Source organism: Bombina bombina, chromosome 6 (genome assembly GCF_027579735.1).
Source record: "Bombina bombina isolate aBomBom1 chromosome 6, aBomBom1.pri, whole genome shotgun sequence".
In the NCBI taxonomy this organism is placed as follows: Eukaryota; Metazoa; Chordata; class Amphibia; order Anura; family Bombinatoridae; genus Bombina; species Bombina bombina.
Genome location: NC_069504.1, coordinates 778154712 through 778170538, shown reverse-complemented (window position 1 = coordinate 778170538; position 15827 = coordinate 778154712). Strand labels below are relative to the sequence as shown.

The 15827-nt window shown below is 38.1% G+C and overlaps 1 protein-coding gene across 1 annotated transcript in view; it reads left to right on the top strand.

The window, feature by feature from the left end:
* PLEKHA2 (pleckstrin homology domain containing A2) overlaps nucleotides 1-15827 on the top strand; it is a 607368-nt gene that overhangs the window by 37577 nt on the left and 553964 nt on the right. The window contains exon 2 of the mRNA XM_053718084.1: nucleotides 15079-15239. Coding sequence (XP_053574059.1) covers nucleotides 15102-15239 — 138 coding nt within the window. The 5' untranslated portion in view covers nucleotides 15079-15101. The remainder of the gene's footprint in view (nucleotides 1-15078; nucleotides 15240-15827) is intronic.

The following is a 15827-nucleotide window of genomic DNA, read 5'->3' as shown; positions in this document are numbered from 1 at the left end:
CTGTTTTCTTCAGAGTTTATAAGAGACCACTAAGAAATATAATCACTACTAAACAACAACATATAGTGATATTGGTACCAGCACTAGCAACAATGGCATATACTGACTTGATACTGCTACACGACCTTGAAAACATCTGTGCGTTGTTCCACTCCATTGCAACTCCTCTAATGCATTCCAGCTGGGTAACTATTTTCTGGTAGAGAGATTTTGGAGGTTGAGGTGGTGGAGATGGATGAGGAAACCCTTACAACAAAGGATCCCAGCCCAGCTGTTGTGAGCAAGCTCATCTTCATAGTAAAAAATGCTACCCCTAAATAGGAAAAGAAGCTGCCGGATCTTATAGTAACTTGGCATCTACGGAGGCTCAGTTCATGGGGTGATTGAGCTTATTCGCTCGAAAGTAACATTCAAATTCGAAAATAATATTTGAAAATCGAAAATAACATTAGATCTTTGAATTTTAAAGAATTTTCGTTCTTGTTGATATTCAATTGTGTAAAATAAATATCCAAAGGATTATTCGTTTTACCATTCGAATTTCGATTTAGCCACATTCGTCCATCTCTAGTGACAAGGGGACTGTATTAGAAGCAAGAGTATTACTAGATCTTGCTAAAGCCCAAGGCCAAAAGCTGTTGCGGGCCCTCCAATTTCAGTAGATCCCTTTCTAGCTGTTTGCAATAAATGGGGGTTAAGCCAGAAATTGCATAGAAGCAAGAGGAGCTACTTCTATGTGACTACGAGTCATCTTTCTCCCTTGGTTAGACCACTCCAGAGGATAATCACTTGCGCAGCATTTCTGTAATAAATATGGTAGCAGGGTTTTCTGTACAACAACACTAGAATTACCTTTATTCTTCCTGTTTTGCATTGGACAATTGCATAAAAAATGTCCAGGTTTCACACTGTAAATGCACAGGTTCAAGGAGTGTCTCCTGCTTCTCTTAGCATCAGATAAAAGACTTAATTAAACCAATCATCAGTCGAGGGATTGTAAGATTCTGTTGGTGCAGGATTATCAGTGGCACGAGTAGGTTAAATACTCAATGTGAATCATCATATAATGTATCCATAGCTTGTAGATAGTTACAGAATAGGGCTGGAACTATACAATACTAGTATTCTGGGCCCAAGCCTGGGGATCTTTTGAAAGAAGATAGATGATGGTTTGGATTTTTACAAAATCAAAAGCATAATTTCTGGGTTTAACAGGAAACAGAACCTTACAGGATGTTATAAAAGTACGATAATGCCTTGCAGTCTGCAGATAATGTATCAGGTAAAGGCATATTAGGTTCTGGAGAGTCAGGAATAGGGGCTGCTGCAGCGTTAGAGGGCACAGGAGGTGTGCAAGTGGGGGTTATAATCCCTCAAATTGTTGTTAGCCGTACCTGAATATGTTACTGAGAGAGGAATCCAGAAGCAGGTATTGAGCATACCCTTACAAATTCCCTTACGGAGTAATTCCTGGATCTGGGAACAGTTCTGTCAAAACGGAGATACGCCAGGTGCCAAAGGAGAGTCCACAGCCAAACAAATCCAAAGGTCAGACAAAAGATCAGTCCGCCAGAACTTCAGGCACAAAGGAATGAGACAAGGGAGTCCACATTCCATGCCAGGGGTCAAAAACCAGACAGTAACAGAACAGGCAACAACTCCAAAGGGGTTAGGCAAAGAGGCAGTAACGTGAGGATATCTAGAGGTCGAGGAGTAAGAGGACAAAATGAAGCACAAGATAGGTAACAGGTGAGGTTGCACAGAATACCAGAAATATTAATGAAGTCTTCTGGGAGGTGGGGAGACTAGCAACTTAAAACTAGAATAACCAAGCATAGACTGAAGGGATTTCTGGGTATATATATATGGCTTTGGTCTGACATCACTATGATGTAATCTAGGCAGTGATTAGTGCTTGTGCCCGCAATAACCCGCAAAAAGAATCTAGAAAGTTTAGCGGGACGTCGTGCACGCCTGTATAGGATAGCACACCCCAGAACTTAGTATGTGAATGGATTAACATGTCCGGGGCCCGAGTCTGAGTTTGCCCAACAGGAGCTTTGAGAACAGTTAAGATGCCTGGACATAGCGCATATAGAACCTGGCCTGAAGTCACTGTACCCAGGAAGGCAGAAGCTAGCGTTCCTGGAGCAGAGGACGTGTCTGACGACCACGATAAAGTCTTGGATTTAACGCACACTGGGGGGACCCAACAACGTGCGCTGAGAGACCTGATGACCGCTGTAAAAATACTGACTCGCATATAGAGTGGTGGTACAATAAATAAAGCATTCAAAAGTGATTTGAAAAAGAACACTATAGCATTTCATTTTTGACCCTTGTATCCCTTTAAGAATAATTATAAAAAATTATAAATATCTTATGGTGTAAAATATATGAGACGTGTTTGTAAAAAATAGGACATTATCTCCAACTACAGAAGACAAGATTAGTGTCATAGGGGAAACCTCTTCTACTAATTTGCCTTTTATCTCAATCATAATTTCTTATCTCATTTCACTAAATACCACAAGTTAGGTTAGTTTTAATAATCAGTACACAAATTATTATTTTTAAACTACCTTTTGCCTAGAGAATCATTCTTAAAGGGACTTTTTAATGTACAAATAAGTTGCTTTAACCCCTTAAGGACAGAAGATTTTTTAAAGTTTCCAGTATAGGCCAAATACTACAAGGATGGAATTATTGGTTTTTAATGCTAAAATGTGCTATGCTTGGATTGTAATCCTAATAGCAGTCACCCAATCCAAAACTGCTACACAAAAGCATATATTTGTAGAATTTAAACACCTCAGGGTATTTACCTAGATGTATTTTAAAACTTTACTTTTAACTTTTTTTTTGTCAAGGATAAAAACAACATTTTATTAAAATAAAATTGCAAAAAAGAAACTATAATAAAATAAACTTTATTTAAAAAAAATGTAAATACGGTTTATTAAAATAAATATAATACTATTATTTACATAAGTGCTAATAGGGAGAGAAGGGGAGGGGTCAAAACAAGTAATTAGTATCAAACAATCGGCTAGATTACGAGTTTTGCGGTACAGCTTTTAAAGCTGAAAAATTGGCCATTCCGCTGTAATGGCCAGTAACGCATATTACGAGTTGCAGCAGTATAGCTATACCGCAAACATTTTAGCCTGTAACGCAACGTCCATTCCGCATTCAAAAAAAGCGCCCGTATTACAGGTAGTGGGTTCAAGCTAAAAAGCTTGCGTTACAGCCTATACCGACACGATCCATACCGCCATCTGAGAGCAGTAGTTATGGATTTTGTGTAGCAAAAATGTTTCACAAAACTCATAACTAAAATGTTACAAAGTACACTACCTATTAACCCCTAAACCGCCACCTTCCCGCAGGGCAAACACTATATTACACCTATTAACCTCTAATCTGCCGCCCACCCACATTGCGACTATTAAATAAAGTTATTAACCCCTAATCTGCCACCCACCCACATCGCCAACACTATTTAAATATATTAACCCCTAAACTGCCGCTCCCCGACATTGCCGACACCAAATAAACCTATAAACCCCTAAACCTCCGGCCCCCTACATCGCTGCCACTAAATAAACCTATTAACCCCTAAACCGCCAGCCCCCCACATTGTAACTACTAAACTAAGCCTATTAACCCCTAAATTGCCGGCCCGCCAAATCGCAAAACACTAAATTAAACTATCAACCCCTAAACCTAACACTCCCTAACTTTAAATTAAAATTACAATATAACTATATTATAAATAAATAAAGCTTACCTGCGAATTAAAAATAAACCTAACATTAAACTATAGATTAACCTAACATTACTATTCTAATAAAATAAAATAAAAATACCAATTAAAAAACCTAAATTACAAAAAAAAAAAAAACTAACACTACGAAAAAATTGAAAACCTAAACTACAATTTTAAAAAAATTAATCCTCCGAAAAAAATAAAAAAATCTAAGATTACAAGAAATAATAAACACTAAAATTACGAAAATTAAAAAACACTAAGATTACAAAAAATAATAAACGAAATTATCAAAACTAAAAATAATTACACCTAATCTAATAGCCCTATAAAAATAAAAAAGCCCCCCCAAAATAAAAACACCCCCTAACTTACAATAAACTACCAATAGCACTAAGTTAAACAGCTCTTTTACCTGGAAAAAAATACAAAGTCCCCCCAACAGTAAAACCCACCACTCAACCAACCGCCCAAAATAAAAAACCTAACTCTAAAAAAAACCTAAGCTACCCATTACCCCTAAAGTGGCATTTGTATGGGCATTGCCCTTAAAAGGGCATTCAGCTCTTTTTCACTGCCCTTAAAAGGGCTTTCAGCTCTTTTACACTTTGCCCAAAGCCCTAATATGAAAAAAACCCCATAACACTAACCCCAGAATATCTACTCACGGTTCCTGAAGTCCGGACATCCATCTCCATCCAGGCGGCGCAAAAGTCTTCATGCAGGCGGCGATAAGTCTTTATCCAAGCGATGACATCTTCATCCATCGCGGCGCATCTTCTATCTTCATCCCGGCGGCGCGGAGCAGATCTATCCTGGACCGGCGATGGCATCATGAGTGGAGCGTCCTCTTCATACGGTCACCGATGTTTCAAAATGGCGTACCTTGCATTCCTATTGGCTGATTTGATTCTTCAAATTTAAATCAGCCAATAGAATGAGAGCTTCTGAAATCCTATTAGCTGTTCAAAACAACCAATAAGATGAGAGCTACTGAAATCCTATTGGCTGATTTGAACAGACTTCTCGCTGCCTGGATGGAGACTTCTCGTCGCCTGGATGAAGACTTCTCGCCGCCTGGATGGAGATGGATGTCCGGACTTCAGGAACCGTGAGTAGATATTGTTTGGTTAGTGTTAGGTATTTTTGTTATTTTTTCTTTTTTTTCTTTTCAGATTAGGTCTTTGGGCAAAGTGTAAAAGAGCTGAATGCCCTTTTAAGGGCAGTGAAAAAGAGCTGAATGCTGTTTTAAGGGCAATGCCCATACAAATGCCCCTTTACGGGGGAATGGGTAGCTTAGATTTTTTTTAGAGTTACATTTTTTATTTTGGGGGGGGGTTGGTTGGGTGGTGGGTTTTACTGTTGGGGGGACTTTGTATTTTTTTCCAGGTAAAAGAGCTGTTTAACTTAGGGCAATGCCCTACAAGAGGCCCTTTTTTCAGGGCTATTGGTAGTTTATTGTAGGTTAGGGGGTGTTTTTATTTTGGGGGGCTTTTTTATCTTTGTAGGGCTATTAGATTAGGTGTAATTGTTTTTATTTTTGATGATTTCGTTTTTTATTTTTTGTAATTTAGTGTTTATTATTTTTTTGTAATTTTAGATTTTTTTTGTAGTGTTAGGTTTTTTTAAATTTGTAATTTTGATTTTTTATTGGTAGTTTTTTGTTAGTTTTATTAGAATAGTTAGGTTAATTTATCATTTAAACTTAGTTTTTTTTTATTTCACAGGTAAGTTTTTATTTATTTTAAGATAGTTATATTGTAATTTTAATTTAAAGTTATGGGGTGTTAGGTTTAGGGGTTATCAGTTTAATTTAGTGTTTTGCCATGTGGGGGGGCAGGCGGTTTAGGGGTTAATAGGTTTATTTAGGTGTCAGCGATGTCGGGGAACAGCGGAATAGGGGTTAATAATTATATTTAGTGTTGGGGAGCGGTGGATTAAGGGTTAATAACTTTTATTAGTGTCGGGGAGCGGCGGAATAGGGGTTAATAATTATATATAGTGTTGGCGATATCGGCGAGCGGCAGATTAGGGGTTAATAACTTTTATTAGTGTTGGCGATGTCGGGGAGCGTCAGTTTAGGGGTTAATGAGTTTAATTAGGTTTCGACGATGTCGGGGAGCGGCAGATAAGGGGTGTTTAGACTAGGGGTTTATGTTAGGGTGTTAGGCTTAAATGTTACTTTCTTTTCCCCATAGACATCAATGGGGTTGAGTTACGATGCTTTGTTATTCCGCACTTCAGGTGTTAGTTTTTTTTCTAACACTCTCTCCCCATTAATCTCTATGGGGGAAAGCGTGCATGAGCACGTAAACTCAGCCCTTGTCTTTTGTGCGGTATGGAGCTTAATGCCACCATATCGCACGCACAATGAGGCTTTTCAGTAACTCGTAATGGCAGCGCTATGGAGAGTGAAATAACGCATTTTTTTTGCCGTTAGTTTCGCACCCTGTTTAGTGCAGAACTTGTAATCTAGGTGAATGTCTTGTAATTTTTGTCAGGTGATCACTGGGTTCACATAACCATTGGGCACTTTATTAGGCATCACTGGGCTGCCTCACTTCTAAGGAATCCATGGAAAGCTCAATAAACCTGATGCCAGCATGCATTGCAACATGCCAGGATCTGGACCCCCTTTTAAAGGGACATGAAACCCAATTTTTTTTTTCATGATTCAGATACAGAATAACATTTTTAAACAACTTTCAAATTTACTTCTATTATTTAATTTGCTTCCTTGTTATCCATTGCTGAAAGGTTTATCTAGGAAAGCTCAGGAGCAGCAAAGAACCTAGGTTCTAGCTGCTGATTGGAGGCTGCATATGTATACCGATTGTCATTGGCTCACCCATGTGTTCATTCAGCAACCAGTAGTGCATTGCTGCTCCTTCAACAAATGATACCAAGGGAACAAAGCAAATTTGATAATAAAGGTAAACTGGAAAGTTGTTTAAAATTGTATGTTCTACCTAAATAATGAAAGAAAAAATGTTGGTTTTAATGTCCCTTTATGTGTATAATGACTGTGACAGCAAGTACCTGCGATTGCTAGCCTGGGGTGCCTCCCTCATGCTGCTTCTGAAATGCCTTACTCATAACACGGTCATACTCGCTCTGTAACAACCCAGGACACAGCCGCAATTCTTTCATGATTCAGATAGAGCATGCAATTTAAGCAACTTTCTAACTTACTCCTATTATCAAATTTTCTTCGTTCTTTTGCTATCTGTATTTGAAAAAGAAGGCATCTAAGCTAAGGAGCCAGACAAATTTTGGTTGAGAGCCTGGACAGCACTTGTATATTGGTGCTGTCCAAACAGCAAGGACAACCCAGGTTGTTCACCAAAAATAGGCCGGCATCTTAACTTACATTCTTGCTTTTCAAATAAAGATACCAAGAGAATGAAGAAATTTTGAAAATAAGAGTAAATTAGAAAGCTACTTAAAATTGCATGCTCTATCTGAATCATGAAAGAAAAAATGTTGGTTCAGTGTTGTTAAGGGGTTAATTGTTAGACCCTGTCATTTTTGCATTGCTGATCCCAGCTATCTAGGCTTGTAGCTCATGAGTGTGACTTTAACCGTTTCACCCCTTTGTAGGAGTTAAACACATAGAGCCAAATTACACGTAAAAAGCAGAAATGCAAGTGGTAGGGAATGATAGTACCGGTCACGTGAAATCCATACTTCTTACACATAAGTATTATAAGTGTTTGGCTATTTTTGTGTGCCTTGTGATAATTTTATTTTCATTATATTGCACTAGGCAAACAAAATAGAAAATAATTTTCTCTAGCACAGTGTATAGGAAAGGCACACACACAAAAAAAAAATAAGCTTTCCCAAACTATCACAACTCCTATTGCAAAAAAAAAAAAAGGCCGCCTCCATCCTAAACTGAACCCCCTCCACAACACAAAGTCCCAAAAATCTTTCTGTTGATCTGCCACAGTCCAGGATTTTCATCCTTCTGTCCCTCTCTGTGGTCTCAGTCTTCTAAGTCATTGTTTCTCAAACGCAGTCCTCACGTACCCCCAACAGGTCAGGTTTTCATTATAGCTGAACTAGAGCACAGGTGAAAAAAAACAACTGATTAGTAACCATGGTTACTAACCTGCTGTCAACCGTCAGCTGATTATTTCACCTGTGATGTGCTATGAAATAAAAGAATAATCCTTGGAGATAATCTGTGGTGGATTGGAATTTCTTTTTGGACTTTTGCAGTTTATAGGGGTAAGCAGTAACCCCATCTATGTGCTCCACTCTTACAAATAGGATTCTTTAAGAAGATTACTTTCAGTACTGAGTCCAGTTTATATTTTGTGGATTTTTCAAGTTAAAGGGACATAATACTCATATGCTAAATCACTTGAAACTGATGCAGTATAACTGTAAAACCTGAGCATCTCTATGTAAAAAGGAAGATATTTTACCTCACAATTTCCTCAGCTCAGAAGAGTAAGTTCTGTGTAAAATGTTATACTCAGCTGTTGCTGCAGGTAAAAAAAAAATAATGAAGAAATGAACTGCAGCCAATCAGCATCAACAGTGCTGAGGTCCTGAACTCTTTTACTGTGATCTCATGAGATTTTACTTAACTCTCATGAGATTTCATAGTAAACTTCCTTTAAACTGAATAGGGAAATAACATGAGAGTGCACAAGGCTCAACCCCTTAGCTGTCCTGGGACAGACATACTGATTTGTTGCTTAGAAGTCCTTTACAATGGGATGTGACTACTGAGGAACTTTTGAGGTAAACTATCTTTCTTTTTTACATAGAGATGTTCAGGTGATATTTTCTAGTCAGTTTTTTACAGCTATACTGCATCAGTTTCAAGTGTTTAAACATTTGGGTATTATGGCCCTTTAATGTTACCGCATGCACAAAACAAGTCAGCATGTGGTATGATTGCGTTATCAGTATCTCTCAACTTGTAATCAAGTTCATAGTTAGCTAGGGTAAGTAATGCATAAAATAACACGCCCTAATTAAGTAGAGTATACAGAAGCCCTGATTATCAATGTGGCGATTATATTCAAAAGGGATCTGTTGCGGGATTGAGATTGCCGGTGAAATATTCAAAATTGCTGACATCAATGTCTGAAGGACATCTCAATACATCTCAGTGGGTGGCAATGCTGGCGATATATTAAAAGCAGCATTGCCACCTACATTGAAGGTGTAATGTAAATGATCCCTTTACACAGTAATGTATAGCAATACAATTTACATGTGTTAACAGAAACTCAACGCCTTTTATTAAAATACAATAGTGGAATTATGACATCATTAATGCACCTATAGGAGCTGGGGAATTGTGGGTATATGAAAGATGTATATACAATGTTTAATTTATTTGTATTGTATAATATTATAATATGTATGTAAAGAATTGTCGTGATTGTAAAAATTGTGTATTTTGCACTTCGCTGTGTTTTTTAAATTTTTTTTTAGGATGAAGCTTTTGTGTTTGCAATATTAATATATATATATATATATATATATAATATTAACCTACTTCTCTTCTCTTATATCTACTCACTCCACAAACCCTAAACGTCTCTTCTCCATTTTCAACTCTCTCCTTTACCCACCTTCACCACCCCCTTCATCTGCCTTTAGTGCTCAAGACCTGGCAGACTACTTTTTCAACAAAACAATTACCATCCGAAATAATATCCCAACACAAGTCTGCAACCTTCCATCTCCGCCCCTGGCAACCCCCTCCACCACTCTCAGCACCTTCCCCCCTACCTCTGAGAATGAAGTGAGTTCCCTATTGTCTTCCTCACACCTCACTACCTGCCCACTTGACCCTATCCCTTCACATCTAATACCGTCTCTGTCTTCTACCCTCACTCCAGCTCTTACTCACATATTTAACCTATCCCTTACTACCGGTTCATTCCCATCTTCCTTCAAACATGCAAAGGTCACCCCCATCCTCAAAAAACCCTCCCTCGACCCCAATTCTCCTGCAAACTACCGCCCCATATCACTGCTTCCGCTAGCTTCAAAAGTCCTGGAAAAACTAGTCTTCGATCGCTTAACCCACTTCTTGTCCTCCAACTCACTGCTTGACCCCTTACAATCTGGCTTCCGTTCCCAACACTCAACTGAGACTGCCCTCACCAAAGTTACTAATGATCTTCTTTCTGCTAAAAAAAATGGCCACTACTCAATACTTATCTTACTTGATCTGTCTGCTGCCTTTGACACAGTTGACCATCCCCTTCTCCTACGGACTCTCAGCTCCTTTGGGCTCTCTGACACTGCCCTTTCCTGGATCCACTCTTATCTCTCTAATAGGTCCTTTTCTGTCTCCTTTGCTGGTGGCGACTCCTCTCCATTGCCTCTGTCTGTTGGAGTACCTCAAGGCTCTGTTCTGGGTCCCCTACTCTTCTCTATTTATACATCCTCACTGGGAAAACTTATCAGTAGCTATGGCTTCAACTACCACCTCTATGCTGATGATACCCAGATCTACCTATCCGCCCCTTCACTCTCTCCTTCTATCCTTGCTCACATCGGTGTCTGCTTATCTGGCATTTCTTCTTGGATGGCCTCTCACCACCTAAAAATCAATATGTCCAAGACTGAGCTCCTTCTAATCCCCCCCTCTAATTCTACCCCGGTTCCTAACTTTTCAATCACTGTTGGTGATACCACTATCTCCACATCACCCCAAGTCCGTGTCCTAGGAGTTACACTTGACTCCAATCTGTCCTTCATTCCCCACATCCAATTGCTCTCTTCCTCCTGTCGCAACCATCTACGCAATATCTCCAAAATCCGTCCATTTTGCTGAAACTACTAAACAGCTAATCCACTCCCTGGTAATCTCCCGACTTGACTACTGTAATAACCTACTAACTGGCCTCCCTCTCTCCCGCCTCTCCCCTCTTCAATCCATCCTAAATGCCTCTGCTAGGCTAATCCACCTCTCCCGACGCTCTGTATCTGCTGCACCTCTCTGCGAGTCCCTTCACTGGCTACCCATCCACAGCAGAATTAAATTCAAAATTCTCATCCTGACCTACAAAGCCCTTACCAACGTAGCCCCCCCCTACCTGTCCTCACTCATCAAGAAATATACTCCAGCCCGCCCCCTAAGATCCAACAATGACCTGCTCCTTGCATCTTCTACCATCACCTCCTCCCATGCCAGGCTACAGGACTTCTCTCGTGCAGCACCAACCATCTGGAATGCACTTCCCAGAGCTGTTAGACTTTCCCCTAACCTTTCCTCCTTTAAACGCTCCCTAAAGGCCTTTCTGTTCATGGAAGCCTATCTCTAAATCAGTAAAAAATGAATTCTACCTGCCTAACTGCTGCCCCATCTAACTCCACACTAACATCATTCTCACCTTTGCAGTCCCCACCTCCTGTTTCTCACCCTCCTACCATCTAGATTGTAAGTTCCCACGGGAACAGGGCCCTCAATTCCCCCTGTATTTGTTTTGTTAAACTTTGGTGTCTTCTATATTGTATTGTACTGTACTTTTATCTTTGTACCCATGGACAGCGCTGCGGAATCTGTTGGCGCTTTATAAATAAAGAATAATAATAATAATAAATATAGCTGCAAGCAGCAATAGAGGTGGCCAGCGCTTTATTTTTGCAATGCCATATAAGTAGTTATGTCACAAAATAAAGTTATATAACAACTGTTTACAGTTCTAACATAAGCATTTGGGAAAAAAAACACATTTTCGAAATGTTTGTGTTTTTTTAAAATGGCTGCCACACCATATGACCTATACTTTCAACATGAACAAATGTAACTCTAGGTGACAATATATGGTTATACAGCAAATTTCACAGTTTTAACATAAGCGGTTGGAAAGAAAACAAAGTTTCAAAATTTTTGCGTAAACCAATATGGCTGCCACAGCTTGTGACTAATTCCTTCAACATGAACAACTGTGACTCTAGGTAACAATATAAGACAGTACAGCAAATTTCACAGTTCTTACATAAGCGGTTGCAGAGAAAATAGACTTTCAAAATTTTCGCGTAAACCAAGATGGCTGCCGGATCGTAAGATATACAGCCTCTATATTATGCACAATAGTGCTCAATATAGATTTCAATAAACATGGCAAAAATAAAGCATTTTTGTAAAACGTTTTTTGTTTTATTATTAATTTAAATATATCGTTAAGCAATTTTGAACAATTCAAAATGGCTGCCAAACCACATGACGTATCAACTTCTCTTGAACAAATCTGAATGTTAGTCATAAGATAACTCTATAAACAAAATTTCAAGTCTGTCCCATAAGCGGTTTCGGAGAAGAAGATTTTTATAGTTTTTAAAAACGGTGCATACGAAACAAAATGGCCGCCAACCTATGCAATGTATGGCTTTCAAATTGCACATACTAATGCTCACTATAGACCTCTACAATTTGTAGAAGTTTCATGAAAATTTGCTAATGTTTTATTTCACGAAGGTGACTGCGCAATGCGAATTTTAACTGCAATATTGTCTTTAAGGGTTATGACTATGTGTAATCATGTGTCTATTACACTGTAATATTGTTAAATATTGTAAAACTAATGTATAAAGTACAAAATTATGCAATTAAATGGCGATAAAAAGGTTAATGTCTCACATCAGCCATGTTGATTATGGAAAAATCGCAATTTTACCAATATTGGTAGAGGACCTTGCAAGGAGCATATGTGCAAAATTATGCTTTATTGCACTAAGTGGTTTAAGAGAAGAAGATGTTTAAAGATTTTCGCAAAATGGAAGATGGTTGCTACATCATGTGACCAAATCACTTCTGTTGAGCAATGGAAACTCTAGGTCATAGCATCACTAGGCACAGCAAATTTCAAAGTTGCAACATAAGCAGTTCCAGAGCTAAAGATTATTAAGCAGTTCTCGAAATTTGTCGCAAAAAACAATATGGCTGCGTAACCTTATGACCTATGAGTTCAATATTGCATGAGATGTAGCATTGCAATAGGCTGTACCAGCATACCTGATTTCAAGAGTTTAGCATAAGTAATTTGTGTTTTGTGAGCAATTGACTCAAAAGAGGAAGTATTGAATTACGAATAATTACGATAAAAATAAAACCGATATTGCTGCCGCATCATGTGACTGATTCTCTCCTAATGAGCAATTATGAATCTAGGTAACAATTTAAGACTGTATAGCAAATTTCACAGTTCTTACATAAGCGGTTGCAGAGAAAATAGACTTTTGAAATTTTCGCGTAAACCAAGATGGCTGGCCAATCGTAAGATATACAGCCTCCATATTACGCACAATAGTGCTCACTATAGATGTCAATAAACATGGCAAAAATAAAGCATTTTTGTAAAACGGTTTTTGTTTTATTATTAATTTAAATATATCGTTAAGCAATTTTGAACAATTCAAAATGGCTGCCAAACCACATGACGTATCAACTTCTCTTGAACAAATCTGAATGTTAGTCATAAGATAACTCTATAAACAAAATTTCAAGTCTGTCCCATAAGCGGTTTCGGAGAAGAAGATTTTTATAGTTTTTAAAAATGGCGCATACGAAACAAAATGGCCGCCAAGCTATGCAATGTATGGCTTTCAAATTGCACATACTAATGCTCACTATAGACCTCTACAATTTGTAGAAGTTTCATGAAAATTTGCAAATTTTTTATTTCACGAAGGCGATTGCGCAATGCGAATTTTAACTGCAATATTGTCTTTAAGGGTTATGACTATGTGTAATCATGTGTCTATTACACTGTAATATTGTTAAATATTGTAAAACCAATGTATAAAGTGCAAAATTGCGCAATTAAATGGCGATAAAAAGGTTAATGTCTCACAGCAGCCATGTTGATTATGGAAAAATCGCAGTTTGAACAAACTTGGTAGAGGACCTTGCAAGGAGCATATGTGCAAAATTGCGTGTCATTGCACTAAGCGGTTTAGGAGAAGAAGATGTTTGAATATTTTCGCAAAATGCAAGATGGCTGCCACATCATGTGACCAAGGCACTTCTCTTGAGCAATAGCAATTTTAAGTCATAGTAGCACTAAGCACAGCAAGTTTCAAAGTTGTAACATAAGCAGTTCCAGAGCTAAAGATTTTTAAGCGTTTGTCAAAATTTGTCGCAAAAAGCAATATGGCTGCCAGAGCATGTGACCTATGAGTTCAATTTTGCATGAGATGTAGCACAGCAATAGGCTTTACCAGCATACCTGATTTTAAGAGCTTTGCAAAAACAGTTAAGCAGTTATGGGCGATTGAATACAAAGCTTGGCGGAATAAAAAGAATAATAATAATAATAATAATAATAATAATCCGAACAATAACAATAGGTTGTCCTGCAACTTTGTTGCTGGCACACAGCATGTGACCTATGAGTTCAATTTTGCATGAGATGTAGCACAGCAATAGGCTTTACCAGCATACCTGATTTTAAGAGCTTTGCAAAAACAGTTAAGCAGTTATGGGCGATTGAATACAAAGCTTGGCGGAATAAAAAGAATAATAATAATAATAATAATAATAATAATAATCCGAACAATAACAATAGGTTGTCCTGCAACTTTGTTGCTGGCCACCTAATAATAATAATTAATATTCCATAGAAGACAGTAGCCACGACTTCTGTTTTTTATTTATGTATTGCCGATATGAGTTCTCAATTTTCTGAATATGTTATAATATTGTGATTGCACTGTAACAAAAGTGTTATTAATCTAGAACATGTTTGTTAGAGTGCAATAGCAATATTAAAGGGATAGACAACCCTCCGCCACTCGTCGGAACAGAAAGTTCAGCCCACTTTTTTGGATTATATCACCAAAAAAAGCTCTCAACCAAGAATAAACAACAACTTGTTCTTTGGTGGGTCACCACCTGGGAACAGCCTCTTTTAGCCCAATTTTGCCTTTCACAGAGGAGAACTTTCCAGAAGTATATAAGTATGATCTCACCTAAAGAGGATGGTCCAGCTCTAAAATACCAGGCAATACCCCTCTGAACGCAGAACATCGCAACCCCAGGCGATCGTCTCTGCCTTCTCTAATTAAATTAGAATGTCCCTTTAAAACTTGACCTGTTATATTGTCTTAGATATAGTGGAGAGAAACAGTAGTTTAGACTAAAATGACTGTTTAAATGTGACTATGTGACACTATCTGTCTACCTGTACTGAAAGAAGTTTCAAAGATGCTAACCAGTCCTGTTGTGTAACAAAAATACATTTGAGTACGTTTAGTGTATGTTGGGTTTGATTTATTTATTCGTTAAATTAGTTGAATATCATATTAGTGTATTTGTCTTGTTCTTGTAGGGTGATGTGTGAAAGGTTTAGTGATGCCTTATGTGGATCGGCAGAACCGGACCTGCGGGTTTTTGGATATTGAGGATGGAGAGAGTGGGAAGTTTCTAAGGAGATATTTTATCCTGGATACCCAAGCTAATTTTCTTATATGGTACATGGATAATCCTCAGGTGAGTATTACTGGTTTGCAGACTAATTTTCATAGACAAGTCAGTGTTACATTTTGTTTTCATTGAAAAGTACTACATTTTAGGGTTTCCAAGAACTTCTTTTATTTAAAGCAGGGATGGAGAACCTTGGCCCTCCTGATCTTTCTGAACTACATTACCCATGATATTTAGGCACTCTGAAGTCTAGTTGAGCATCATGGGAAATGTAGTTCTGAAACATCTGGAGGGTCAAGGTTCCTCATCCCTGATTTAAAGGGATTTGAAACGCAAAGCTTTTCTTTTATGATTCAAATACAGCATACATTTTTAAACAACTTCCCTATTTACTTCTATTATCAACTTTGCTTTATTCTTTTGGTATCCTTTATTGAAGGAGCAGCAGTTCACTACTGGGAGCTAGCTTAACACATCAGTAAGCCAATAACAAGAGGCATTTATGTGAAGCCACCAATCAGCAGCTATCTCCCAACTCCTAGGCCTACCTAGTTATGCTTTTCACCAAGAGGATATCAAGAGAATGAAGTAAATGTTATTAACCCCTTAATGACCAAGAACATGCCAGGCACATCCTACAAAAAGTTTAAGTTA